The 27,748-nt window shown below is 40.4% G+C and overlaps 1 protein-coding gene across 3 annotated transcripts in view; it reads left to right on the plus strand.

Moving 5' to 3' along the window:
- zc3h12b (zinc finger CCCH-type containing 12B) overlaps window positions 1–27,748 on the plus strand; it is a 78,501-nt gene that overhangs the window by 32,766 nt on the left and 17,987 nt on the right. Inside the window, exons 1-2 of one of the 3 annotated variants that reach the window (XM_039766339.1) lie at window positions 23,161–23,206; window positions 24,625–25,367. In XM_039766339.1, coding sequence (XP_039622273.1) covers window positions 23,168–23,206; window positions 24,625–25,367 — 782 coding nt within the window. In that variant the 5' untranslated portion in view covers window positions 23,161–23,167. Of the gene's footprint in view, window positions 1–23,160; window positions 23,207–23,266; window positions 23,542–24,624; window positions 25,368–27,748 lie in introns of those variants that run through there. The other 2 variants (XM_039766338.1, XM_039766337.1) reach the window with 2 other exon arrangements.

Below are 27,748 nucleotides of genomic sequence, written 5' to 3' on the forward strand. Positions count from 1 at the left end.
AAATATTTTGAATATAAATCAAGAGACTGTTTGTTCAGACTATATTAATGCACTTGTGAGATGTCATCTGGAGTATCGTGTGCAGTTCTGGTCACCATGCTACAATAAAGAAATAGCAGCATTTGAAGCTGTGCAGAGGAGGGCAACCAAGTGCATCCCAGGACTCATGGACGTGTCCTTCTCTGACAGATTTAGAGAATTAAACCTGCTTAGTCTTGAGTAGAGGCGACTGTGTGGGGACCTAATCCAGGTCTTCAAACTTCTCAAAGGCACTGATAAAGGAGATCCAGCCAGTAGAGCTCTACTCAAGGACAATCATGCAAATTAAGAGTAAGGGGTTTTAGGATTGAAGCCAGGAAGTATTTATTTATACAAAGACTAGTGGGATTCTGGAATAAACTACCAAGACATATAGTTGAAACAGATGTCCTGACAACCTTTAAGAAACTAGATGACATACTGGGACAGCTTGGCTATTATGTAGCTAAACAAGTGAATTTGATGGTCTGGATGGTCTGCTTTTGTTTGCAAAATTTCTTATGTTCTTATGTATGGTATAAACCAAAATGCAGTTTATCACCCTATCTCTCACTAGTGCCATTAAAGGGATGAAGACATTTGCACTGAATTAGATTAATTAGATTGGACCATTTTTTCCTTAGTGTGAAGTTAATAATTTCCTGCTGATTTTGTCTAAATTTTAAGCCAAAATTTTATGAGGTGTGTCATCTTCTTTTACAAAAATGTCCAGTCTAGCTTATCTTATGTCTTCTGATTGGCAGCAAAGTCCACTGAGTCTTTTACCTGTCTAACATGAGTTATTCACACCATCAGAAAATTAGGCCACCATTCCCTAATGGTTTACTTTCCAGGCGTATAATGTCTACAGTAAATGGGCTCTGAGTTGGATGTATTGGAAGATGCACTGACAATTTTCGATTAATGTGACTGTATAAAGGGTGGAGGAAAAGGATAAGTTCAGAGGACAGTCTTGCGGCAGTAGAAAGTGCTGTTAGTCATATTTACGCCTGTTTGCATAAAACATAGCAAGCTACTGAGACATATGACACATTCAGAGGATAGACAGATAAAAGTGATAAAAAATGGATGAGTCCTTTACTAGCACAAAAAAAAGGAGAAGCAAGCAAAAAATGAGTCTTGTGTCCCTCAAGACAAGCAGGTGTTTTAGGGGATCTGCTGTGCCCATTCCTTGCTTACTTCTACTTGTCAACCATACAGCACACAAGCCCCCACCCCAGCCCCCTAAGTAAATAACAAGTCTTGTAGATGGTGTTTTTGAGCAGTTCATCCCTGTGCTGCCCGTTAGTCGTGACTCCACTCAAAAGCTGTTTGTGGATGACAGAGCCTGGTTGCCTGGCAACACACGTCACATGCTTGAGCCTCTCTCAGGCATCCTGTCATTGGAAAGGGAGTGTTGTGTGTGTGTGTGTGTGTGTGTAGCTGTTTGCCAAAGGCACAGTGTTGTGTGTGTGTGTGTGTGTGTCTGCTGTGCACATCCCTGCAAGGCTTCGGCTTCGACTTCCTCCTCCTCCCCCAGAATAAGCCTAAGTGGGTTTGTTTATCAGTAGTAGTAAGATGTTTTATATTCGGGTATGAGCAATTCTTTGAAGCACAAAGAAGTTCTTTTTTTTCCGCTAACACCTCCCGCGCTTACTGTTTTTGGGTTAGACAGATGGGGGCTGTTACATTTACAAAACAAAAATAATAAGACTTACTATTTGATGCTCAACACTAATGTGACACTAATCACAGTTGTGGGAGAAATGTCACATCCTGCCGATCAACACGCCAGAGTGCAGGTGTGTGGCAGCATGTGAAGGGATTAGAAATGCTGCTTGTGTTCAGGCGAGCAGGGCATGAGAAAAGAGGCATAAGGAGTCTGAATTTGTTGTATGTTTGTTCTTGGATGTGTGCATATTCCAGATATGCCTTATGGCTTCTTTTAATGTAGCACTAGTGCTGCCCCTAAAGCCTTTTGAAGATTTCACTTTCAATGGTGTGGCCAAGAGATTAAGGTGATGGAGCTAAATTCCACTTAGAGGTAGTTATTCTTCACTTCAGGCTTAGTAAACATTTAGTGGGTAAACATTTAAAGAGGACTAGAGGCTGAAAGCAGTTTTGAGTGGGGTGTGTGTGTGAATTTTAAGATAACATGATTCATTAGCATACACTAAATCAATGTGATTTGTTAAAACCTGCCAGTTCTTTCCTCTGTTTTCTAAAGTCATTTGCACTATTGCAACTTCAACTGCAGTCAGAGCCAAAGGTGTGTGTTACATGGAGGATTCCAAGCCTTGATGTGGTGTAAGTTCAGTTTCAGCATACACTCATACGCACACCCGGGCTAATTTGTGCCAAACCAGTTTAGAAACCAGAACCAGGCCTGATGCCATTAGGGTGCACTGTGTCACAGTGACAGGGTTCTATATGACCGTGACATTAGGATAAGTAACTGGCAGAGATAACAAAGACTGCCATGCCAGAAGTGTAATGGGACTTGCTGCCTTAGAGTGGCTAATTCTAAAACAGGGGTTCCCAAAGTTCAGCGCTAGAGAGGGCAGCGTTTGGTTGTGTTCCAACCTAATTACTTAATTAGCAGTTGATCCTTGCTGATCACGGAGCTTGTTATCTAATTTTATGGCTTCTTAGTGTCTTCATTCTCACACAGCAGATTATTCTTATATTGTACAGTAGATCTTTCTTTCTGAGAATTTCATCCAGATGACCTGTGACCAAGAGCAGATCATTCTCAGCCCTTCCCTTTTTCTCTTTTATTTGTTTCCAAATTTTTTATTTAAGCAGGTACTTCTTGATGAACACGCACAAGTGTAAAAGAGAGCAGGTTAGATGGTGAGCTGCTGACTTCTTTGTCATTTGCATCTCATTGTTAACTAGCAGCTGGTTAGGAAATGATGATGCCATCAAAAACAGTGAATAGAGCTTATAAAGACTAAAAGAGTCCACTAAGAGGTGAAAATTTTAATAAAGCCCAAAAATGTCCCTTTAATAAAGCCCAAAAATGTCCCTTGAACATTAAGTACTTCACCAGCAATAACTGCCTTCTATTTATAAAATAGGGTTTGAACAAAAACTTAAAGCCACTGCGACCCTCCAGGACTGAACATGGGCACGAACCTCTGTACTAGGGAAATGGAAAATAGAAGAATGCTATGGGACATAGACAAGCAGAGCATAACTTCTTCCAGTACTGGTACAGGTGGCAGCAGGGAGCCTCTAGAGCAGAGGTCTCCAACTCAGTCTTGGAGTGCTACTGTGGCTGCAGGTTTTCATTCTAACCCTTTTCTTAATCAATGACTAATTTATACTTACTCTTAAATGACTTCTTTTCCCTTCATTTTAATTGCCTTGTTTTTATGATTTAGTCCTCTCTATTGCTTCATTTTTTCCTTAACTGGCACCGAAAAAGAAATGAAATATTAAGTGAGTCACCAGCTGAAAAATTAAGTCAGGGCCTCAAATGCCACCCAATTTCACTCCAACCAGCTTCTTAATTAGAAGTTAATTCTTGTTGTTAATTAAATTATTTATGTCATTCTATGGATTGTAAGTTATCTGCCGAATCAGACATTTTCAAAACTGCTTATTTTCTTGTTTCTAAGAGCGCCATCAAAATGTTTTGTGGACCTGAGTACCTTTCTTTCTTTTCAGATATTGTATGCTGGACACAGGTTAGCTTGTCATGTGTTGGCTCATTTGGTATCTCATTATTGTTTGGCAGCTAATTAGTAAAAAAAAGAAATAGTTAACGGTGTCAATCTTACATAACTAATCAGTTAATATTAAATCAAAATAAGTTAATTAGCAGTAAAACTGGTCACTAATTAAGAAAAGGGCTGGGGCAGGCATCCTCAGTCACAGTCCTGGGGCCTCATGTATAACGCCGTGCGTAGAACTCGCACTATAACATGGCGTAAGCACAAAAGCCGAAATGTGCTTACGCACAGAAAAATCCAGATGCAGGAATCTGTGCGTACTCCAACTTCCACGTTCTTTCGTTACATAAATCCCGATCAGCGTGAAAACTAACGCTCGTGCACGCGCATTTTGTAACGCCCATAGCGTGTTGGAGAAACTTGAAAGCTCACATTCACAAAATCGCACAGTGCCGGAAATAAAAAAGAAGTCACATATCAAAGTTGCCGTGAAAAGAAGAGTTGTAAGCCCACTGTCTGAGTGTCATATGAAAACTTATTAGGGTACAGAGAAAAAAGGCACACGGTGGGGAAAAAGCACGAAATGTCAACTTCAATCTCGACATTTCCACTTTAATCACGTAGTTTATTTTGTCATTTAGTAGAACATTATAAACTTCATCTTAAAATCGTTTAATTAACCAGTTTCTCAAAATTACATCGTAATTAAAGTAGCACGTTAAATGCTTTGTTTTGTATTTAATCTTCTACTCGTATGTGCTCTATGTGTGTGAATCACTACTTGCTTCTTAAACTGTCTCTCTTCCTCCAACTGGACACAGAGTCCATTACATTTGTGATATTACAGCTCTCTGAATAACTAAAATACTGAGATGTATACGTGATGTCATTTTCATGATGATAGGAGCTAAAGCACATTATTAAACATGTGTTTCATGAGCCTCGTGCTCATCTTTTGTCGAAATTTGTCGCTGCGTTTTTAGCTGTGTTGTTATTTTCTCTTTCTGCTTTATATTCAATATATATTGGCGTGGCCGCCCCAAGAGTCCTTGCTTTTCTTTCCCCAAGTAACCGATCGCCACACAATCAGCTCTGTAATAGACGTTAAGCCATCTGTAAGCTTAGCGCCGATTCTTCAAAACGTTTAAAGAACATTGAAATACCTTCGTAGTACATGTTTAATTATTCTATCCTTCACGACACTCCCAGTGAAGAATATAGATTATTTAAATGAAGTTAAAGTTTTATGTGTATAATTTAACAAACATATTTTGCTGCATTTCACCTTAAAATGATATCGTCATCATATGTAAATACGCTTTATAAAGTGGCCCAGGTTGTGAGATATAACTGTAGTGCAAGTTTACAGTGGGGTGATTGTACTTATAAGTACAAACCGTTCTACAAGGAGCAATTGATTGAGTGCATTTAAAGATCTTGGGATTAAACTGTTTCTGAACCGCGAGGTCTGTACAGGAAAGGCTTTAAAACATTTTGCAGTGGCTGAAGTAGCGTGTCCTTAAAGCTGTATACTGATAATTCTCTTTCCAATCAGCTGCTGCTGTGATTCACACTCAGATACAGTGATATAAATACTCCGAGTCGTGCAGTGAGAGTAATATGGAAAAAGATGATCTGCTGTGGCAACTCCTAACGGGAGGAGCTGAAAGAAGAAGAAGAAGAAGTGAGAGTAACAACGCTAAAGCAGTTATGGTATTTGGAATACTATGGCTGTTCCCTGGACCATTATATTTTTACGAGTTAATTACAATCAGATGCATTACACTAATAAACAATATGCGGTTAGTTTCTGTGTATTTATAAAGCCGCGTCATGAAAATAATGAGTAACCACACAGGAACAGTAGCACTGCTTTGACGCTGGGTGCCGCCAGTTTGCAAAACCGAGCGGAGAACTTGTGTACGACAAGGCATGAGGTACCGTGGAAAAGTGCGTGGCTTTACGCCAAGTGTAGGTTTTATACATCGCGATTTGAACGTGGAAAAGTTCTTACGCAACATTTCTGTGCGTACGCACCGTTTATACATGAGGCCCCTGGAGGACCACAGTAGCTGCAGGTTTTTGTTCTAACCTGGTTACTTAATTAGAAAACAATTCTTGCCAATAATTTCATTTCTTGGCTTGTTAGTGCTTTAACTCTGCTATGTCATGTACTTTTCACATCCTAGATTTTCTTTCCCTTTCTAAGGATATCATCCAAAAGATTTGAAGGGTAAAATGGAGGAGTAATTCTCAGTCCTTCACTTTTGTCTCTTCACTTTCCTTCCATTTATTTATTAAACCCAATAGTGCTTGATGAATACACACAGGTGTACATGGTAACAAGCTAAATTGAGAAATGCTGGTCTTTTTTGTTATTGGCATGTTGTTGCTAATTAGGAGCAATTAAAAACCAAGGATACAGGTGTTTAAGACTAAAACGGGCCATAAGGGTTCAAAATCTTAATGAGCAAGGCAATGAAAATGAAGCAGGAGTGTTACTTGAGCAATAAGTGCTTCTGAATAAGCAATTGGGTTAGAGCAAAAACCTGCAGCCACTGCGGCCCACCAGGACCATGATTGAGGGCCCTTGGGCTAGGGTGAAAAACTGCAGTTGCTGAAGCACTGTATGGATCAGAGTTGGAGACCCCTGCTCTAGAGGTTGTGGGAATTTACTTCCTACCTTTTTATACTGGTTACCTGCTACCTACTTTCTTTTATGCAGGCAGTGTGGCATAGCGCTTAAGGGTTTGTACTTCAAACCCTGAGGTTTTGGGTTCAGATCCCACTATTGACACTGCCCGACAAGCAGCACGTCACTTCACCTACCTGTGTTGATAATGGAAAAACAAAAATGAAATGTTACCAGTTGTATCTCTTAAATATTGTAAGTTGCCTTGGATAAAGGTCTCAGCCGTGATTTGTTGAGTGCCCCATTTAACTTCCTTTCCTTCAATGACAATTGAATGGTACTTTTGTTGAATAAAGAGATTCACTATCTATGAAATAATGAGCAGTGACATTGTCTTTCTTGATTGATTCTTACAGTCCAATGCCTCACTGGATTACAGTTCCAGGTTTAGTCTTTTCTGATGTCCGAGTAACTTGCTGCAGTTTAAGTTTTCAATAGACAGACCGAGTGCCAGACAAAACTGTTACAGGATTTACAATGTTGTTGCCTGTCATATTTTTTGGTGTGCTGGTGTAGGAACATTTCCTAAAATGGAAATGGGGAGCTAAAGACTTGAAGCACATTGGTACAGTTGTTAGTATTGTTACCTCCAGGAGACAGTGTGGCCATATCCTGGTGTATCCAGTTATCGTCTAAGTGAAGTTTGCATGTTCTACCTGTATCTATGTGGTGTTTTCTATGGATACTCTGGGTTTTCTTTCACACCCCATGAGCATGTAAGTTAGATTGATTAATGACCCTAAACTGCCCAGTGTGAATGAGTGTGAGTATGTATGTGAATATACCCTGCATGATGCCTGGTTGTCCCACAGCTGGCATACTCCTCCTTTAACCCAGAACATCGATAGTCATGAAACCAAGAATGGACTGGGCACTGAGGACACATAACAGACAAGGGCTAGTGTAAAGTGCATAGTGCTTTTATTCCAAGCCAACCGTTCAAAACAATAAAGTACAGTGCAAGTCTTTAAATAAATAAATAAATATTTCCGGATAAAAACAGTGTTAAAATCAGTTAATAAATAATCCAACAATGGTTAAAATCCTCAGTTTGACACATAGCCAGGATATGTATCTTTAAAATCCAGTCTTGAATATTGGTGCATCCAACTAAAACTGATGTCTTTTCTGCTTGCCATTTTTGGTCTCCTCAGAAAAAAGAGACGTCCTCAAATAGGTGAAGTGAACCCTTTTTATCTCACTTGTGTCCTCGCCGCCATCCCTTGGCATCCATGAGGACTCCACAAGCCCTGCTTATTTCTCTCAGCCTTCAGTGGGAGCCCACTTGGCATGGTGCTAAGTGGCCAAGGAGCAACCAAAGTGCCACTGCTCAGCTTGGGGCAACATTCCCAGCTGCCTGCTTCCTTGCTATTGCACCAGCTCAGCCATGATCTTGCCTCTCTTTACTCTCTTTACCTTTATTCCTTCCTTCCTGCTCTTGTTCTTTATCTTCTCTCTAGGTATGTCCCTTGTCACACACATGTGCATAGGAGGCAGCTGAAGGGCTTAGAGAGGACTGATTATACATCTGCCCGGGGGGGGGTGGGGGGTGGTCAGGCGATGTACGCTGACGCTCTTTCTAAGTTCCCTACAGGTCTTTCCCGGGAAATCCCACCAGGAGCCACCACCTCGACTCGGGACACATCACTTCCGGTCCTGGGGCCCCGAGGACGACATCACTTCCGGTCCCGGCCCTGAGGACGACATCACTTCCGATCCCGGGCCCGAGGACGACGTCACTTCCGCCCAACGTCCTATAAAGCCTACCGCCTTTTCTCTGGGAGGCAGTTCTGTTTTGGACTCTGTCTTGTAAACTTGACTCACATGAATCATTTGCTTTTGCAGCCAGGAATTCGCATTAAACGGGTGGCAGCCCCAAACCTTGCCATGCCTTGTGTCTCTTCTTGTTACACCCTTCTGTCCTATTCAGGCTCCTTTTATACTTCAGCAGGCACAGGTGCCTTAATTATGAACAGCAAAGCACTAATTAGGAAATCAACCGAACCGCATGTATCTGCTTTGCCAATTCTCTCATCAGCACTCTGGGCCGCTCGCCCACGCTACCATGTGCACCTACACCCATCTGGAGCCTGAGCGCACTGATTTTAAAAAACTCATGCACCCCTAATACAGTCTGAATGGGCTCCAGCTCACTGCAGCCATGATCTCGATTAAGTAAGTTGTGAATGGGTAATAAATTTGTTTACTATTTGAAAAAATTTGACCCACCAAATACACATTTGAATTTATGATCATTTAGGTATATACTGAAAATCTGGAATTACAGAATGGTTCACCTTTCTATGTCTTAAATGCTAGCTATAGAGCTTTACTTTTCATTTGGTGAGACTAACACATTTTTTCAATTTAAAGAATTACTGGAAAATGGGAAGTACAAGATGAAAGCATTCTGTGGTTTTTCCCCGTTTTACTTTTCTTGGATTTGATCTTCAAAGCCGATTAAGCTGTGCATAATATGCCACTTGTATTATTTAAGGTGCTGACACAGTATGATTCAGCAACACTAGCTACTGTTTCTTACCTGCACAGCCATTGTGGTGCCTCATTGAGTTCAGTCAGGTTTTATCTTTATGCAAGAAGCTCTATTGTGTTCACTGATTCTATGGCCCGTTTTTACTGCCAACACATCTAAAGCATTAGACAGAATTATCTTTTTTATTGGTTATTTGGCAGACTGTTTTATTCAAGGCGACTAACATGTTCAGGATACGTTACACTAGTTTACAGATATTTTTATAGTACTAGGGTGTTGTACTGTGCTAGCTATTATGAATGTAGTGAAAAGTCAAGCAAAATGACACCTTTTATTGGCTAACTAAAAAAATTACAATATGCAAGCTTTCGAGGCAACTCGGGCCCCTTCTTCAGGCACATTGAGTTGCCTCGAAAGCTTGCATATTGTAATCTTTTTAGTTAGCCAATAAAAGGTGTCATTTTGCTTGACTTTTCACAGATATCTTTACAGATGTATCACAGGCAGGGCATATGATTAACTCCAAGTCACCCATTGAGTCCTGCACAGAGATTAATTTGACAAACATGTAGGCTAAAATCCAGGGCCCTAGTAATTGGATCACAGTGCATAATTTCAGTCTGGAATGGTTAAAGCACTGGAGCATGAATCTTAAGGCAAACATGTGCCACTATTGACTTACTAAGTGACCAAAAGTGAATCCTGTGAACTATCAATGCTCTTGTTATGCAATGTAATCCACTTGTTTAAAAGACATTTTTGGACAATATATTCTAGAAGATGGAATGGGAGCAAAGATGGTATAGAAATGGCATGAGACAGATGTGGAGCAGAGCACCTCTGTATGTCAGTGTTGGTAGACAAGAAGGCTTCTGTGTGTTCTGTAGGTGCATTGGAAGTAAACTGTGTAATAGAGTAGTCTGCCAAGAGCCTTGCTGAGTGCATAATGAAGGGAATCTGCTGCGTCTCATGGAAGCTTTCCAGGGGAAATAAATGGCCATGACAGTTTGGTGAAAAGTCAGAAGGTGGTGATTATAATGTGCCACATAGTAAAACCTGGATCCTGATACACAATGAAGGATGCAGACATCTTGAAGCTGCTCATAGCTGCGATGGCTGAAGGATAACAAGAGACTTTGTAAGTGATTAATCCAGAAGTGATTTTGGGTGTAGTTGTGAACATAACCCCAGATCGGGTTTAAAGACAACTCCCAGCCCAGTGTTTTAATGATTCTCAAATGAGGAGGTGTGTTGGGTTTAACTGGTGTGCAGGAAGGGGTGGCCAGAAAATAACAGAATCTGCGAAAGAGAACAGGCATGGTGTTTAAGAATGTGAAAAGGCATTGTGACCTACAGGGCAAAACACAAGGAGTACTGGAGCACCAAAAGGGCAACCCCATTTAATGAAAAACAGAAAACAAACGTAACATGGCATAATGTAAATGATGGCCGTAAACAGACCAAAAAAAAAAAAGACTCCATCAGGAAGGAGTTCAAGATGCATCACTCTGGACTTCTGTCTGTTGTGAGGCAATGGCAGGGTTAGGTGCACTCACTGGGTGGCTTCTTGGAGCTGCAAGTAAAAGAGATGACACACTTAGCAACAGCGGCCCCTCTTGTCCTTGAGTGGTATCTTTTACCTTAGCGGAGCCAGGCAGATGATCCCCAGACGCACATGTGTGACAATGTCCAACCTCATTGAAAGGGCAGCATTTCTATCTTTGTTTACATTCACATTTTGAGTTACTTTTTTGGTTCATCCATCATGTGTTTTGACTTGCAATTAATACACCTATCTTCCGCATATTATTTGGATTCATACTCCTACTTTTTCTGTAGGCAGCTGGGGCTATCCCCAAAAACTTTTGCAGTGATACTTTGATGATTCATGATCAGCTCCATCTTTGAGAATTTTCTAGAAATATGCATTGCTGCTGTAGGAGCACAAGCAGGTACAGTTTTCATTTTACATGAATCAGAAACCATTTCTGCAGTTTTAATATACAAGTGCTTACAAATGGTTTTAGATACATAGATATTTATCCCCAAGGGGACGATAAAACTTTACAGAAGTTTAGGAAAAATATAGCAGAGCCAGTTTATTGTGTCCCAGAATGGAACATGACACATACTGAGGAAAGTTTGTCGTTGTTTCTTCAAGTATTCCCCTGGTTGAAGATGAAAGCAGACTAGTGGTGAAATGAGCAGCATTTCTGACTTAAAGGAATTACTTCATTTCCCTACTAGAATGACTTTTATGCTAAGATTGGATGTTTTCTCCATGTTTGATTTAGAAACCCTCTGCACACAGATTGGCTGAAAATTTCAGGCTGACCTAAAGCCTGTCAGTATGTTCAGCAATGGGTGGTCATCCAGGATTAATCTCTGCATGTGCTGCTGCCTGGATAAGCTTTCAATCCTGACCCTGAAAAACTGGATATAGAAGGTGGATGGATGAACAGTAATTGTAGGTCATAACAATGTGGGTGTACCCTTCATAGTTTTACCAGTGACGTTTTGGCCAGTTCTGTTCCTACCTGTGTGCTGATTTCTGAAGGGTGATTGGTGCTGCTGTTAGATAAATAAAAGATCTTAAATGTGAAACACCTGCAAATTAGAGTGTGAAGCCTCATAAACTCATTGGTCCAGTTATCATGTTTGGTGAACTCCAAGGCTGACTTCTTACTTCAAGAGGTTTGTACACTCATTTCAGACGTATTATGCAGCATGCACAGTGTGAAATAATTACGCTGGCTTTTGCTAAATGGGCATTTCCATTTATATGCTATTGCATAATAATTTTGCAATCCTCCAGGTCATTAATTGCATAATAGTAAATATTTACAACTTCAGCTTTCTGACCTTTGTTGTCCCTTAAGTTTGTAAAATATTTTTTTTCAAAAGTCTTAACTCACAGTTAACTATGTATGTTGTTCACCAAATACCTCTACCATCTTAACTCACACCATTACAAAATATTCATCCATCTATTTTTTACCCATTTACACAGTACATGATATTAAAGAGGCAGTGTCCACCCAGTCAGCACTGAGAATAAGGTATACGTCAATCTTGGAAGGGGTGCAAACTTACAAACCCACACTCACGAATACAAGGCCAATTTGGAGCTTTCAGTTAACCATATACATGCATGTCTTTGGTATGTTGTAGACAAAGGAAGAAAATGCAAACCTAACACAGACAGGGCCCGGCCACAGAATTCAAACTTAGCACTCTTGGGCTGTCAGGCAGCAGCACTAAACTACTAAGCCATTGTGTTTTCAGACTTCTGTAGGTGCATTGGACATAAAATTAGTGAGAACACAATAGTGAGAAAGTGGACATAGAGAATTGCTTAAGAGTCAGTTAAGGTAAAAGGACTCTTCTTTAAAAAGAGGATAAACAGTCCTCCTAACCCTCCAGGTAAATGTGAAAAGCCATGTTGTGGCCACTAGGGGGCACCCCTAACCTTTGACACAATTGCTAACAGCTGCAATCCCTGGTTAAAATAAAGCCTTATTAAACAAATTACTCAATTACAAAGCTTCTTTAATGACCTATTGCCCTTCCATAAACTAGCAGTGATTCTTTTCTTTTTCATTTTTTCTCTTTAATTCCTCCGTGCCTCCCGGGTTAGCTTCGCCTAAGAGATATATATATATATATATATATATATATATATATATATATATATATATATACAGTATCTGCCAATAATACAAATCCTTTGATCAGCTTCTTGCAACTGAGAGGACATGGCTGATGTTTGCTTCCAGGCCGACCAACCACAAACATTAACTGGTAGGTAACCACCCAAGTAATCAGAATTCGATTCAGACCGAAGAATGTAATACTGCAATCTTCACCTTGTCAAATAAGCAAACCAGCTGCTGTGGCGCAACATCAGATGCTTTACCTCAGGCGCTGATGTCCGAAGTTTGATCCCCGTGACATGCCACAATAAGAGTGAAACATGTGTCATGTATTCTTTGTATTATTTGGCAGATACTGTATAACATATCCATGAACTGCTTCTCGCAACTGAGAGGATGTGGCGGATGTTTGCCAACTGGCCAACTAACCACAAGCATTACTTGGTAGGTAACCACCCAAATAATTAGACTGCAATTCAGACATAAATATACACTCACCTAAAGGATTATTAGGAACACCATACTAATACGGTGTTTGACCCCCTTTCGCCTTCAGAACTGCCTTAATTCTACGTGTCATTGATTCAACAAGGTGCTGAAAGCATTCTTTAGAAATGTTGGCCCATATTGATAAGATAGCATCTTGCAGTTGATGGAGATTTGTGGGATGCACATTCAGGGCATGAAGCTCCCATTCCACCACATCCCAAAGATGCTCTATTGGGTTGAGATCTGGTGACTGTGGGGGCCATTTTAGTACAGTGAACTCATTTTCATGTTCAAGAAACCAATTTGAAATGATTCGAGCTTTGTGACATGGTGCATTATCCTGCTGGAAGTAGCCATCAGAGGATGGGTACATGGTGGTCATGAAGGGATGGACATGGTCAGAAACAGTGTTCAGGTAGCCCGTGGCATTTAAACGATGCCCATTTGGCACTAAGGGGCCTAAAGTGTGCCAAGAAAACATCCCCCACACCATTACACCACCACCACCAGCCTGCACAGTGGTAACAAGGCATGATGGATCCATGTTCTAATTCTGTTTACGCCAAATTCTGACTCTACCATTTGAATGTCTCAACAGAAATCGAGACTCATCAGACCAGGCAACATTTTTCCAGTCTTCAACTGTCCAATTTTGGTGAGCTCGTGCAAATTGTAGCCTCTTTTTCCTATTTGTAGTGGAGATGAGTGGTACCCGGTGGGGTCTTCTGCTGTTGTAGCCCATCCGCCTCAAGGTTGTGCGTGTTGTGGCTTCACAAATGCCTTGCTGCATACCTCGGTTGTAACGAGTGGTTATTTCAGTCAAAGTTGCTCTTCTATCAGTTTAAATCAGTCAGCCCATTCTCCTCTGACCTCTAGCATCAACAAGGCATTTTCGCCCACAGGACTGCCGCATACTGGATGTTTTTCCCTTTTCACACCATTCTTTGTAAACACTAGAAATGGTTGTGCGTGAAAATCCCAGTAACTGAGCAGATTGTGAAATACTCAGACTGGCCCGTCTGGCACCAACAACCATGCCACGCTCAAAATTGCTTAAATCACCTTTCTTTCCCATTCTGACATTCATTTGGAGTTCAGGAGATTGTCTTAACCAGGACCACACCCCTAAATGCATTGAAGCAACTGCCATGTGATTGGTTGATTAGATAATTGCATTAATGAGAAATTGAACAGGTGTTCCTAATAATCCTTTAGGTGAGTGTATATGTCGATATATATGTAGATATTTATTTTTGAGTAAAGTCACACAAAATGTTAACAAATTTCTTGTCTTGCACCCTGTGTTGGCTGGGATTGGCTCCAGCAGACCCCCATGACCCTGTAGTTAATTACAGTATTTAGCGGGTTGGATAATGGATGGATGGATGACTCTGTAATTAAGAACTCAGTTGAAATATTAATATTGGTGTTTTATTATGGCCTGTTTACTTTCAATATACACTTCTATCCATTTACCATTTTCTGAACCTACCATTCCAAGACAAGGTTGCAGGAATCCTGAGCATATACAAAGAGCATTGGATCCAAGATAGAAATCAGCCCTAGATGGGATGCCAAGCCATTTTAGGGCAAACTCATGTGCCTGCAAACATTCACTTACTGTATATGTGACCTTTTAGCCTAACAAACACATCTGTGGCAGCTCTGAGCAAGATGAACTCCTGTTTACAATTCAGTTTTCTGCAGATTCTTGTTGAACTGTTTGAATTTACGTGGATTTTAACTCCAGGTACACCAGATTTAATCTCACAACTCTTAGGTGTAATGGTGATATAAGACTGATCAGGTATGAAAGAGTGTGCCCAAGACTGCCAAAATAGGTCAGATTTCAGCCATACAACTTGTGTTCTCCACATCACCAAAATGGATAAAAAGGTTAGAAAATGGATGAACCTATAATGGATAATTACTCTTAAAACCAAACAGTTGAAAGTTCCAAAACACTATGTCACAAATACTCCAATAGCTACTCAAACCCTGGTTCTTTTGTGTCACCTGATTTGGTTAGAAGTAATCCATATCCTTGCTGGCAAGTACCACAATGCATGTTACAGTCCAATTTTGTGGTGATAAATAATTCATCACCTCTTGTGTCTCTGACATCAGCTGTGCTCCTGGCAGCGATCTTAAACATCTGAAACACCTGAAAACTTGTTTGACTTGAATGGAGTGTTTCACACATACTGAAAGTACTTTTTTGTGTGTGTTCTAGAGCCAAAAATCAATTTGCATTAAAATTTAAACTGTGTGACATCTGTTTTTAGTAGTCAGAAGATTTAATTAAATGCACTAAAAAATAACATTAAAGACATTAGTGAAATGTTCAATAATTAATTTCATTATTGTTTATTTTGGTAATTTCTTGCCCACACACAAACTGGGGAGCCAATCAAAGTATTTTTTTTTTCTTTCTATAGCAACTAGAGCCCACTATAAAGGAGAAAGTGTCCCCTGTATGTGTGGATGACCTGTCATATCAAGAGTCGCGTATTAAATAAAGGCTATGTTCTGGGCCTTTATAGTACAGTATATCTTGAAATCACCATCACAGATGGCCCTAAATGAATAAACACATCCTGCCTATTGTCAAGCTCACCAGTATCATTGTTTTTTCAGATATCTGAGGAGTGTCAGAATATCTCTATCTTTACTCACTGTCTGTGCTCAGGAATACATTCAGTGTGTCACTACTCCTTCCATAGGCTATCCTGGCATCGCCGGGATGTAAATGTGGGTTTTCCAGGTCAGAAAGTACAATCTTAGACGGCTGAGTCATACGGGAGAACTCCTCCAGGGCTTTTACCACAAAGGCTTCTGACTTTTCATGCAGTGCCATCATATGCAGTTTCAAATTCTTTCAGCTTTCCACTTTTGTCCCCTCTCTGAGAGAGTCCCAGTAATGGCATAAATTTGTTTTTGCTGATCATTTTGCTCTGTACTCTTGCAATGCGCAGTGCTGGCTACAAACCTGGGGCCTTCAGATTACAAAGAAGAACTAAAGAGAGACCTCTGTCCACTCCATGGCAGCTTTTAAACTGCAATGGCACACTTCTATGAGCGAGATTTCAGGCTGGCTCTGCCCCAGTCCCCCACTCATCCATATGCCTGTTGTTACATTCATCAACTTTAATAGATCCACAGTGGAGTCTGTCATCGCTGATTGTATTACATCTTTGTATGGCACCAGCCCAGCTCTGGACCAAAAAGCTGTCTGGCGGCTGGTGAAGGTGACACAGAATACTAATGGTACACAACTCTATTTGGTTGAGAATAAATATAACATGTACTGCTGAGGAAGGTGAACAGTATCATTGGAGACCTTAGCCATCCTGCAGTCACTGTTCTATCATCTGTGTTTTGCCAGACAGCTCAGGGCCATTAGCACTGGTACCACTAGGTTCAGTGACTGGCCATAAGGCTACTCAAAAGCTAGACCTGTACTGTGTAATGTCTATCTATTGTCTGATATTGTATTCAGTGTGTATGTCTGTGCTCATTGTTTGATAGTATTATACTGCTGTCACTAGTCTTTGGTAGACATGCAAGTACGAGTAAGAATCTTCATCTTTCTCTGACTTTGGGCATTTAAATTGATCATTTGAATGAGCAAGGGATTAATGTTTAAGGATGTTGTGAGGAACCAATGTAAACATGAAGATAATGTGCAAATTCGCTGTAGATGATGAATGGAGGTATGAAGAAGCAGTGCTAGTCACTGCTGAATGTCCAGTTTTGTCAAAAATGTGGTTATGTAGTATACCATCAAGGAGAAATTACTGTTTTAAATGCATTACTACTACTTTAAAAAATTACTTTGATTTACCAGATCAGATCAGAGCATCTGCATGAACTTGGATGATTTCAGCTTGATGTATTGTGGTTGCAATGAGAATCTGCTCCTCCAGAAAAGAGTTGCTTGTTGTCTTTGGGTGAAGTGAGAGTAGCTACCACAAGTGGAAGATTTCAATTACCTCAGGGTCTTGCTCACAAGTGAGGGAATGGGTGATTGTGAGATTGACCGATGAGTTAATGTCTGAGCAGCAGCAGTTTTATGAATGTTGAAATGCTTTGATGACGTAGTTAGAATGCCTCTTTGGTGGCTTCTATGGTTGTTGTACAAAGTATGGACTAATGTCAGGATACCCAATGGGGGATTTAGGACAAACTTTAAGTATTAAATGTCTCGGCTAGTCTGCAAATTCTCCAGGAAGTGTTGGAACACATGGCAGAGAATAAGCATGCCAGCTCAGTGTGTGCATCTGTGGCACTCAAAATCAGGTGGAGTGGTGGCTCGGTAGGTTTCCAGTTCAAATCCCGTATAAGCCAATAGGGACTCTGCTGTGTTGGAACCTTGAGCAAGGCCTTTAACCTGCAATTGCTGAGCGCTTTGAGTAGTGAGAAAAGTTCTATATAAATGCAAAGAATTATTATAATTAAGATAAGTGGAATGATAATAAAATAATCTGATAAAAGACTGAAATCTGTAATAATAGCAAACATTGAGGAAATACAGACATACAGGAGGGCATTTGAGGAAAATGTGGAGATGGTCTGTCATTCCACTGTAGATATAAAATTGAGAGAACAGATCTATTTTGGTGAGGTGAAGGCAAAATCAACACAACCTTCCCAATGGATCTAATTTTGTAAGATGAGGTCAAGATCCACACCTCCACTCATGCATTGAAATCGGGGAAGGAGAGGATGATATTTCTTTTGGTTGCTGCACTTGCCCCACTGTTCAAGTAATAATTTCAAATGTAACATAAGGAGCAAGATCCAGACCCTTATGTGGTACAAAAATATAGTGCATAGTTTGATATGGTAGTTTGGCTGGTAATATTCGAAGCCACCTTCACTGCCATCTGCAAGGCTTTGCAATCTTAAGCCAATCAGATGACATACAAAACACAGACTGCATTGTCTATCAGTATAGGTTAGTGAGAAAAGATGAAGAAATCCAAATTTCCCTTAGATGTCTGAGAAAGTAAAGGTGTCTTAACAATAAGCAAAATTTGTTGTAACCATTTCCATCCATCAGTGATTGTCACTCCAATAAATTTGAAAGTTGCTCACCCTCTCAACAGCATCTCAACAGCATCTTCTCCAATGCAGATGGATGTCTGAAAGGCGGAGTTAATTGTCAGGAAGACGGACTTAGATGCTGCCTTCAGTAGAGTGGAGCATTGTGGGTAGCAGGAAAGAAAAGAGAAAAAACATTCTCAGTGTTGGTTTAAAGTATTAGTTTTCCCCTTACGCAGTTCAAATTGTTACAGAGTTCCTTATGAATAGTGTACATCAAAGAAAGAATAACACACATGTATGTGTATAACTTCATATTAAAGTCTTGAACTTAATTCTATTCTCCAAGTGCTTTAATTATCATGCTGCTGTGAATGCCAACTATTCCTGTACAACCAGTCAAAGCCCTTTAGTTTTCTTTCCTTCAATTAAAGTGTGGTCTGTTTCCAGAAGTGTGTGAGCAGCTCCTTGGTTTTGCTGACATCAAGAGTGAGATTGCTATCCTGACACCACTAAGTCAGCAGGTAGACTTCTTCTCTGTAAGGAATTTCAAAATTGTTGGTGATTGGGCCTATGATCGTGGTATTATTAGCAAATTTAATGATACAGTTGGAACTGTGTTTGGGCATGCAGTCATAGGTGAACAAGAATTAGAGAAGGGGGCTCAGCATACTACCCTGTGAAGTGTATCTGTAAACGGTCACTGTGGAGGAAATGACTTATGACTTAGGAAGTGCAAAATATTAATATATTTCAAAGCAAGATGATAATAAGAATGCAATAAAATAAACTTTAACATAAAGACTGAAGTACTAAATGCCCTTTACCTCTGTTGTGTGGTCCAGAATGTTTTCAGTTATTGCCGTCTGATATGTGCTCTTTTTCAACAAAGCATCATGCTTCATGCTTCATGCTTAGTTTCTTGCCCTTTGCAACATTTCAGGGATGACTCTAAATTGACTGGGTATGAATGAGTGTGGGTGGGTGTGCAAGTGCAGTTTTTGTTTGGTGCTTACATTGTGCCTAGCATTCTGAGGATAGGCCTCAACTCCTCAACTCAGAATTAAAATAAGTGGATCATGAAAATAAAAGGATTGTTTAATGTTATTGCATTCTATTCAGTACTCCGTACTGCAAACTTGAGCTCATTTTGTGCTGATGGGTTTGATGTCTAGTGTAGTGTTGTGCTGGCTTATGTAACATATGATGTCAGAGTTGTGTACTAATTCTGTCCAGAAATCAAATACCATTAATATGTATGTCTGGCAGCACAATATTTGATACATCTTAGTCATTCTGAGTTGGGATGCTTCCTATGCCGAATATGCATATTCAACATTGATTTCCTCCCTCGTTGGGATCCTTTTAATTAACAAGCCTGAATTGCCCAAACGGCACGGTGGCGCAGTGGTAGCGCTGCTGCCACGCAGTTAGGAGACCTGGGTTCGCTTCCCGGGTCCTCCCTGCGTGGAGTTTGCATGTTCTTCCTGTGTCTGCGTGGGTTTCCTCCCACAATCCAAAGACATGCAGGTTAGGTGGATTGGCGATTCTAAATTGGCCGTAGTGTGTGCTGGGTGTGTTTGTGTGTGTCCTGCGGTGGGTTGGCACCCTGCCCAGGATTGGTTCCTGCCTTGTGCCCTGTGTTGGCTGGGATTGGCTCCAGCAGACCCCCATGACCCTGTATTCGGATTCAGTGGGTTAGAAACTGGATGGATGGAATTGTCCAAATATGACCATTTCTACATAGCTTTTGATTACCTTACAATTGGTTAAAAATATTTTTTCATGCTGAGAAATGCAAATACATGGAACAAGTTATCTAGTTCTGTTAATTACAGTATCTTATTCAGATCTTGATTTGACATTATTGTAGATATTGTAGTTCACCTATGTTGAGGGTGCTAGGTTGAGTGACTAGCACTGCATGAATTTTCTGCTTTTTTTATGGCAAGGTTGTCATAGCCTATTGCCTATCTTAGCAGTGTCAAATGCAAGTTAAGTCCATTGCTGAATACTTTCATACTCTGCAATTAGTATGTACATTTTTGGGATGTGAGAAGAAACTCGTGCAGATCTGGAGAGTGTGCAGTTTCACCTGAGGTGGTGAATGGTCTAGGACTTGAACTCGATTTTTTGGAGTTGTGTGGAAGCAGTACAAATCATTGTGCAGATTCCATCAAAACCTTTGATAAACTAATCTTCTGTCAAGGAGGGGTTACTGAATTGTACCCTTAGCTGCTTTCAGGACAAAATTAATTAGATGAGGCAAATCAGATGACAGACTGAAATCTGTACTGACAGCAGACATTTACAGAGGCACTCACAGGCCTACAAGAGGATATCCCAGGAAAAAAAGTCTTTAGAGGTTCAGTCTTATGTGTGAGGGTATGTATCTGTTTTAATAAGAACATTACAAAAATGTTGACGATAACAGACCTTTCAGCCCAACAGAGCTCTGCATCCTATAAACTTAATTCCTCCAAAATAAGATCAAGTCAAGTTTTGAAGGTGCCTAGAGGCATACTGTCTAGCACACTAATAGACAGAATAATAGATAGAATAGTCTAGCAGAGGCCATGAGGTGGCCAGATGTCTGCCCCCATTCCCAATGTTTATGGAACATTTACCCTTAACAAGTTTTCAGCCGTGTCCCTGTGTACTTGTTGAACTCGTCTTGATTCACTGTACATTGAAGTGCTTAAAAGTTTAGTAATTTTGTAACCTGCTTAATCCAGGAGTTTATCCCAGCTAGCACAGGATACAAGGCAGGAACAAACCCTGGACACGGCTCCAATTTATCGCAGGGTGAATACAAACACACACCCACATACCAAACACGCAATAGGGCCAATTTAGTGTTGCCATTTGACCAGCATGTCTCTGTACAGTGGGAGGAAAACAGAGCACCTGGAGGAAACCCACAGAGACAAAGGGAGAACATGCAAACTCCACGCAAGGAAGACCACTTCAATCATTGTCACCCCTTGATCTTCTTTTGCTTAAACTTAAAAGGTTCAGCTCCTTTAATCCTTCCTCATAACTCATCTCCTGCAGTCCTGGAATAAGCCTCATTGCTCTTCTCTGGATTTTTCTTAGCACTGCTAGGTCTTTTTTGTTTTACCATGGTGACCAAAACTGTACGCAGTACTCCAGATTAGGCTTCATCAGTGCATTATAAAGCTTAAGCATAAACTTCTTTGACTTGTACTCTACACATCAAGGCGTTATATAACCTAACATTCTGTTACCCTTCCTCATGGCTTCTGAACCCTGATTGGAAGTTAATAGTGACAATTCCACTGTGATTCCTAAATCCTTCTCAGAAGCAGTACTTTCAATTTTCAGACCTCCCATTATATGTTCAAAACTAACATTTACTTCCAGTGTCTAATTCCTTACAGTACAGTAAAAACTTGATTATCCGTCAGGGGTTGGGACCAAGACCATGACAGATAAGAGAAAAGATGGATAACAGAACAGCTACTTTACAAATGATATATAGTAGATTAGTTTAGCGAATAGTCATCTTTATTTGAAGAAAAAAACTATATTAACAAAATATAATATAGTATTAACAAAATTAATCAATATAACATTGTAATGACCAGTGTGATAAACAAATACAACTCTACGTTTTACTAGGAGTCTTTGTTCCGTAACAAACAGTGCCCTGTCTTATACTCCATTATGTGGGTTACAGAACAATAATAGAAAGCTTTTCCTACCAATAATTATCTCCTGCCACTCACGTTCAGTCTTTTTCTATGTCGCAAACACTCCTACTTATTATCTGCTGACTCCCTACTCAAAACTTTCTTTCACCACACCTTCCTTTTTCTCCTAAATTCTCCTATCACTGAACTTAAAATGCGGCATGACATGGTGCTGGGAAAGAACACCATGCATTAGCAGAAGGGAGAGTTGTTCCAATGTGCAGAGCTTACAGCATATTGTGAGGCAGTAGTAATAGGTAGATATTGGCATGCAGTTTGTTTTTTTTTTGACGGTTAATGGAGTGGAGTGGTGGATAATCAAGGTTTTACTTTCATTACTACCGGTATTATCATTTCATTTGCCACAAACCCATCTGTGGTTTATATTAAGCTTACTGGTCTATAGTTACTTGGATCTGGCTGATGGTCGTTCTTATATAATTGATATTTGTCATTTCCCCAGTGTGCAGTGACTTAAAAATATCCGTGAAGGGTTTATACATGTACTCACTCAACTCCTTAGGCATTCAAGATTAAATATTATCTAGTCCTTTCGTTATCTGTTACATTTCATTGTATTCAATCTAAGCAGTACTTCTCCCTCTTAAGTAACCCCTGCTACTGTTGAACAGTTATCCACATCCTTACATGTGAAAACTTTTAAGAAAAATGCAAGTTTAGAGCATTGCCATTTCACTGTCTGCCTATTTCAATACCTTACTATTCCTGACACCCTTTACTGCTCATTTACTACTAAACAGTGAAAGAATATTTCACATTGTTTGCAATATTTCTTTATAACTGCCTTTTACCTTCCCTAATATTCTTCTTAATGGTTGGCATACGCCCTACCGTTAACACTGGACTTTTTAAGAGAGATGTTAGCAGAAATCACACAACTCATCCACACACCATGCATGCAACGGCAGTCCGCAGGTTTTGTTCTTCAAAGTAGAGTGTCGCTTTGGGGTCTCGTAAAGGTACAAGTCACCGTTGTATTTAATGGGAATGAATAGCGTACGGTTTGCGAATTGTGCCTCTGTGGGTCCCCGCGGTTTGTTTAAGTAGTCCACATTGCTGCGCTCTGGCGGTGGTCGGCGATTCACCAAGGGACCACCTGACTAAACCCCTTGTAGATCGTTATAAGTCTCGACGACCCTAAAAAGGGAAGACTGAGTCAGAAAAAAAGTTGAAGAAACCCTGCTTAAAAGCATTTAATACCCCGTAACTGAAGTTTATCTGCAGTACGTTCTTGTCAAGCACGCTGTGCAGGGAGAGAGCGAGAGAGAGAGAGACCCTCCCTGATTGCGTCATGCAGAAGGGGCGTTACCAGACTGAAAAAGGCGCCCTACTCCTTAGTGCTGGGTTGGCCGCTATGGGCCGCAACTATGGATGGAGGCGGGCACACACGCTGGGGTCCTTTAGCGGTGAGTAGCTTCAATTGTAGGAGTGATTTAAGCACCTGTTTTGCATAGATACGAAAAAAACCATGTCGCTGTAATGTCGGACACAGAACTAGAAGACCTCGTGACCTACCCGATAGAGTTAACGTCTATTAATAACTTAATTAGTTCTCTCTGACTAAATGTGCTGAAGTAAATGGGTAAACGGATGGATGGCGTACAAACGGCAGGTGCAGAATATACTGATGTGTGCACGACCACCTACCCGACTGCATCCCAGTATGCCAGTCGTACTACACCTTGGGGAAAATGAGGACAGGTCGGGTTGCCGGAGAACAAAATCCACACAGTCATATAACGTTAGAGTTTACTTTTTTTCATATGTGATTGCCGCTTAAATAAAATAAAAGTTTATCTGCAAGAAAAGGGCGCGGGGAGTTACAGGGGATTAGCGCATGCGCATTTGCTTTACCACAGTAATCGATTCGGCGCCTCTATTGATTCGTGACAGAAAAAAAAATGGGAATAAACGGCTCAACGTGCACAACACCTGTAAAATAATAATGAAAAACAAACAAGTCGGCACTGAGTGTATGTGCATTGCTAGAGCCCCCAGGTTCAGTCTGCGAAAAAGAAGCACGAACAGTTGTGTTTGCCTAATCTGGCATTACTGAAGCGAGAAAGGGGAAATGACAAGGTAGGCTGCTGTCGCTTCCTTTTGGGAAACTCTGCTGACAACATAGCCAGCTGATGTCACGAGAGCGTGCAGCTCATCTACAGAGCTGATAAGACGACAGCCGGCTTTGGGAACTGGCCTTTTCCTCTGGGACTGACATGTGCTGCGCCGGGCTTACATGATCCGCACACAAGACTTGCACTTAAAGCCATTTGGAAGTGCTCTCTAAATTTTGAATTTTGAGACATTCGCTACCAGGTATAGCCTGCACCTAAAACGACATTTTATAACCTACTTGTTTTAACATATAAGCAGCTATTTATGACTTGGGCTTTACCTGTAGGACAGTTTTTTTTTTCTGATATATAACATTAATAATAAATATTAAGATACAAAAGTGCAGCTAGAAATGTGTTAATGTTTGTTACAATTTTTTTTGAGAATCCAGATTTTCAGTTGGATGACACTTTTACTAGTATTATTGGTCCCATTTGGGAATTCTGATCCAGGGTTTTTACTGGAATATTAATACTGAGTTTGGGTAGATCTTGGCAGTCAATGTATACCTCAAATAATTATGGAACCTTTATGAAAAGTGTTTGACAGAACATTTAGTTTTTATTTTTGAGAGCATATGTCAAAGTATATTCTGTTCAGTTCTGTTCTTTATATATTAATTATCTTTTAAAAAGTGACCAACATATAAATGCTGAATTTGTTCCACTGTCTAATTTTTTTTTTTTTTGCTTTACTTCCTTCCTTCAAGGATTATATTACATCCCTCATCTCCCCGGAACACAAGAAAAAGGAGCACTTGACACTTTTCTTGCGCAGACGGCTGCTGTCCCTGAAGTCACTTATTGAGTATGACTCGCAGGCTGTGGTGGAAATAAAGGAAAACACTGTGGAGATTTCAGGTGGGGAGCACAACGTAATGACGGCGTGGTCCATGGTGGAAAAGCTGAAAATGGAGAAGGCCTCTAGAGGAGAGGGGAGCATCCTGCAAGAGGTTGCAGACTGCAGCGGTGAGTCAGAGGACGGCAGCAGCTCAGAGAGTGAAACTGAGCAGGCTGCCAGCCACAGTACAGAACCACAGATAAGCAACAAGCCACACCGTCAGCTCTGCCGCTCACCTTGTTTGGATCGCCCAAGCTTCTCTCAGAGCAGCATCCTTCAGGACACCCAGGCTGCCAGCCTGGATAAAGATTACCAGGTGAAAATGGACTTTGCACTGAAGCTGGGCTACTCCATGGAACAAATTCAGACTGTACTAAACAAGCTGGGGCCAAGTGCACTAATCAATGACATTCTTGCTGAGCTTGTGAGGCTAGGTAATAAAGGTGATGTGGACACACCCTCCAGTACAAGTTCAGGTACCAGTACCCTAGTGGCACGTGTACCATGCACCAAGGAAATTACAAGTCCTGAAGCATCATTAGAGGAGGAGGCCATGGACAACCTTGACAACCTGCGGCCAATTGTCATCGATGGCTCTAATGTGGCCATGAGGTAAGGAGTGTGCTTTTCTATAAAAGCTGCAGATATTCTGTTTTTTACTACATGTCTCTTGTGCTTTTTTCCCCCATTCACTATGTTTAAAATGTAACTGCATCTATGCAATTACAGCTGTTACTTTTAAACTTGACAGTTGATTGGAGCCAAATAGTAACTTTTAAAATTAAGTGCATTATTTTCGTCCATTTCTAAATATTTCCTTTCACTTCCTGATTCTTGCTAATTTTTCTGTTTTCCTGTAAATAGACAGTGATTTTTTTTCAGCCCCTTTAAATAATCCCATGTATGTTGTCTGCAGTGTTAGCTGCCAAGTTTTTTTTTTTTTGGATCTTAAGTGTGCAATAATAGAGCGCCAGTTTTGAAATTTAAATGGTGATGGTGGTAAGGGTGTTAATTTAGGCCCAGTGCTTATCTTGTTTGCTTTGATGCTACATTGTGCCTGTTGCCATTCTCAAGTCAATGCAGGCAGTAGTACCTGATGGAACGTCTTTGATTCGAGTGTACATTATAAAATAAGCAGTTCGATTTTTAGGAGTTATTTCATAGAGCTGTCTGCCTTGAAGCGTTTTGTGAACCAGTGATTTTTCTTAATTTGCAACAACAAAAGCTCAGATAATATCCATTTGAGCTGTGCTTTCTTGCTAAATAATTGTTTACTTCTGTAATGCTCATATGTTGTAATAAAACATGATGTATATGTTGCATCAAGGAAAACATCACAGAGTTTTTAAAAATCTTTTTAGAAGTACAGTATAATTTTTTTATGTGTTGTGGCCACTAGGGAGTGTATCAACACCCCAAAACCCCAAACAAAATTGAACCACAACAGTCCAAGTTAAACTGTTTTAATTTCAACAATACCTTCTGCACAACTTTTCTCTGTTTTCACCCCATGTTAAGTGGAGGGCTTGCTTTTAAATCCAGACCTGGGAGTACTTGTTGTGCTTAATCTGTTACCCCACGGAAGCACTTTTGGGTCTTGCGAGACCCCAGTGGTCCTTGGGCTGTTAGTATCCAAGAGATCCCCCAGACTGCCCCCACAGAGCCCGGCAGGACAGGCCACTGGGACCACAACTCCCAAGATGCCCTGTGGGTATCCATAATGGGGCTCTGCAGATGGGATGCTGCCACCCACTGCATGGGGGAACACTCTGTCCATAGCGGGCAGTCACCCACTGCCCTGACCTTACCGGTTCAGAAGCACATTCAGCGTGTCCTTCCGAGTTTGCTGGGACACCAACCCAGGTGTAGCTGCTGTTGCAGCATCTTCTTGCTTACATATCCTGGCATGGCAGATGAATATCACTGCTCCTCGGCTGTCCTTCTGTCTTCTGGCCAGGTAAGGGAGCAGGACCCATCCTGGCAGGGACACCCGTTGGTCCCCTGCAATGTATATAAGTTTAAAAAGCAAAAAAAAAAAAAATTATTTTGGGATGAATTATTGTTTCATATTACATTTATTTTAAGGGCAGTTGCTCTCATGCTTTTTAAAGGCATATGGTACCTTGCCATAATTAGTTATAACTTCCTAGATGTTGTAGATGTTAACTCTGTCTAGGTGGCCGGTGCTTTCATCTTCAGACTTCAGAGTTAATTAGATCCAGTGGTAGGCTAATTAATAGATGATGGAACAATTGTAACTGTTTCTTTGTTTTTCTTGGATAACATTCACATTTTGGCATATGGAGTGACAAGCTGTTGCATTTTCTTTGGCTTTTTATATAATCCTGTGTTTGTGATTCTAACTGGTTTGTATGCCTCATATGAACTGAAGTCTGCAAAGATGCTTTATCACAAGGAGCAGTGGTATTGGCATTTATATTCAGAGTTCCATGTTTTCTTTTTTCTCTCTTAACACCTTTTACATTTCTAAAATCAGTGAATCAGTGGAGTTTGTGTTTTTTTTTCAGATTATATATTTAAAAATCTTCTTTCAGTACTGTACTAGGAACAAGATTTACTGGAAAATACTTGTCTTTAGGTGGTGTCAATTCTTTAATTCTGAGTACATTGTGTTTAGGATTAGTAATTCCCTAATCTTAGAGAAGTACAAGGTCATGTTGCTGTTCTTTGACACTGAGATAACACATTACATTTTCATATAATCACATAAAATAGTTTACTTTAATTAGATGTGGATTTAAAACACATAGCATTTTATATGAATAAACATTGTGTGGTAAAAATAGACCACTATAGACAAGTGGCTTGTAAACAAGCATCTAAGAAAGGAGGGCAAAGTTTAGGTGTAGTGCATTTTGTATTTTAGAGACAAACGGATAGGACTCATGTTGTTCTCAAATATTTTGTTTTTGCTGTTTCTTTCGCCTATCCCCTGTATGAAGGTAGCAAAAGATGTCTTTTTACAATTAAGC

This window comes from Polypterus senegalus, chromosome 10, assembly GCF_016835505.1.
Source record: "Polypterus senegalus isolate Bchr_013 chromosome 10, ASM1683550v1, whole genome shotgun sequence".
NCBI lineage: Eukaryota > Metazoa > Chordata > Cladistia > Polypteriformes > Polypteridae > Polypterus > Polypterus senegalus.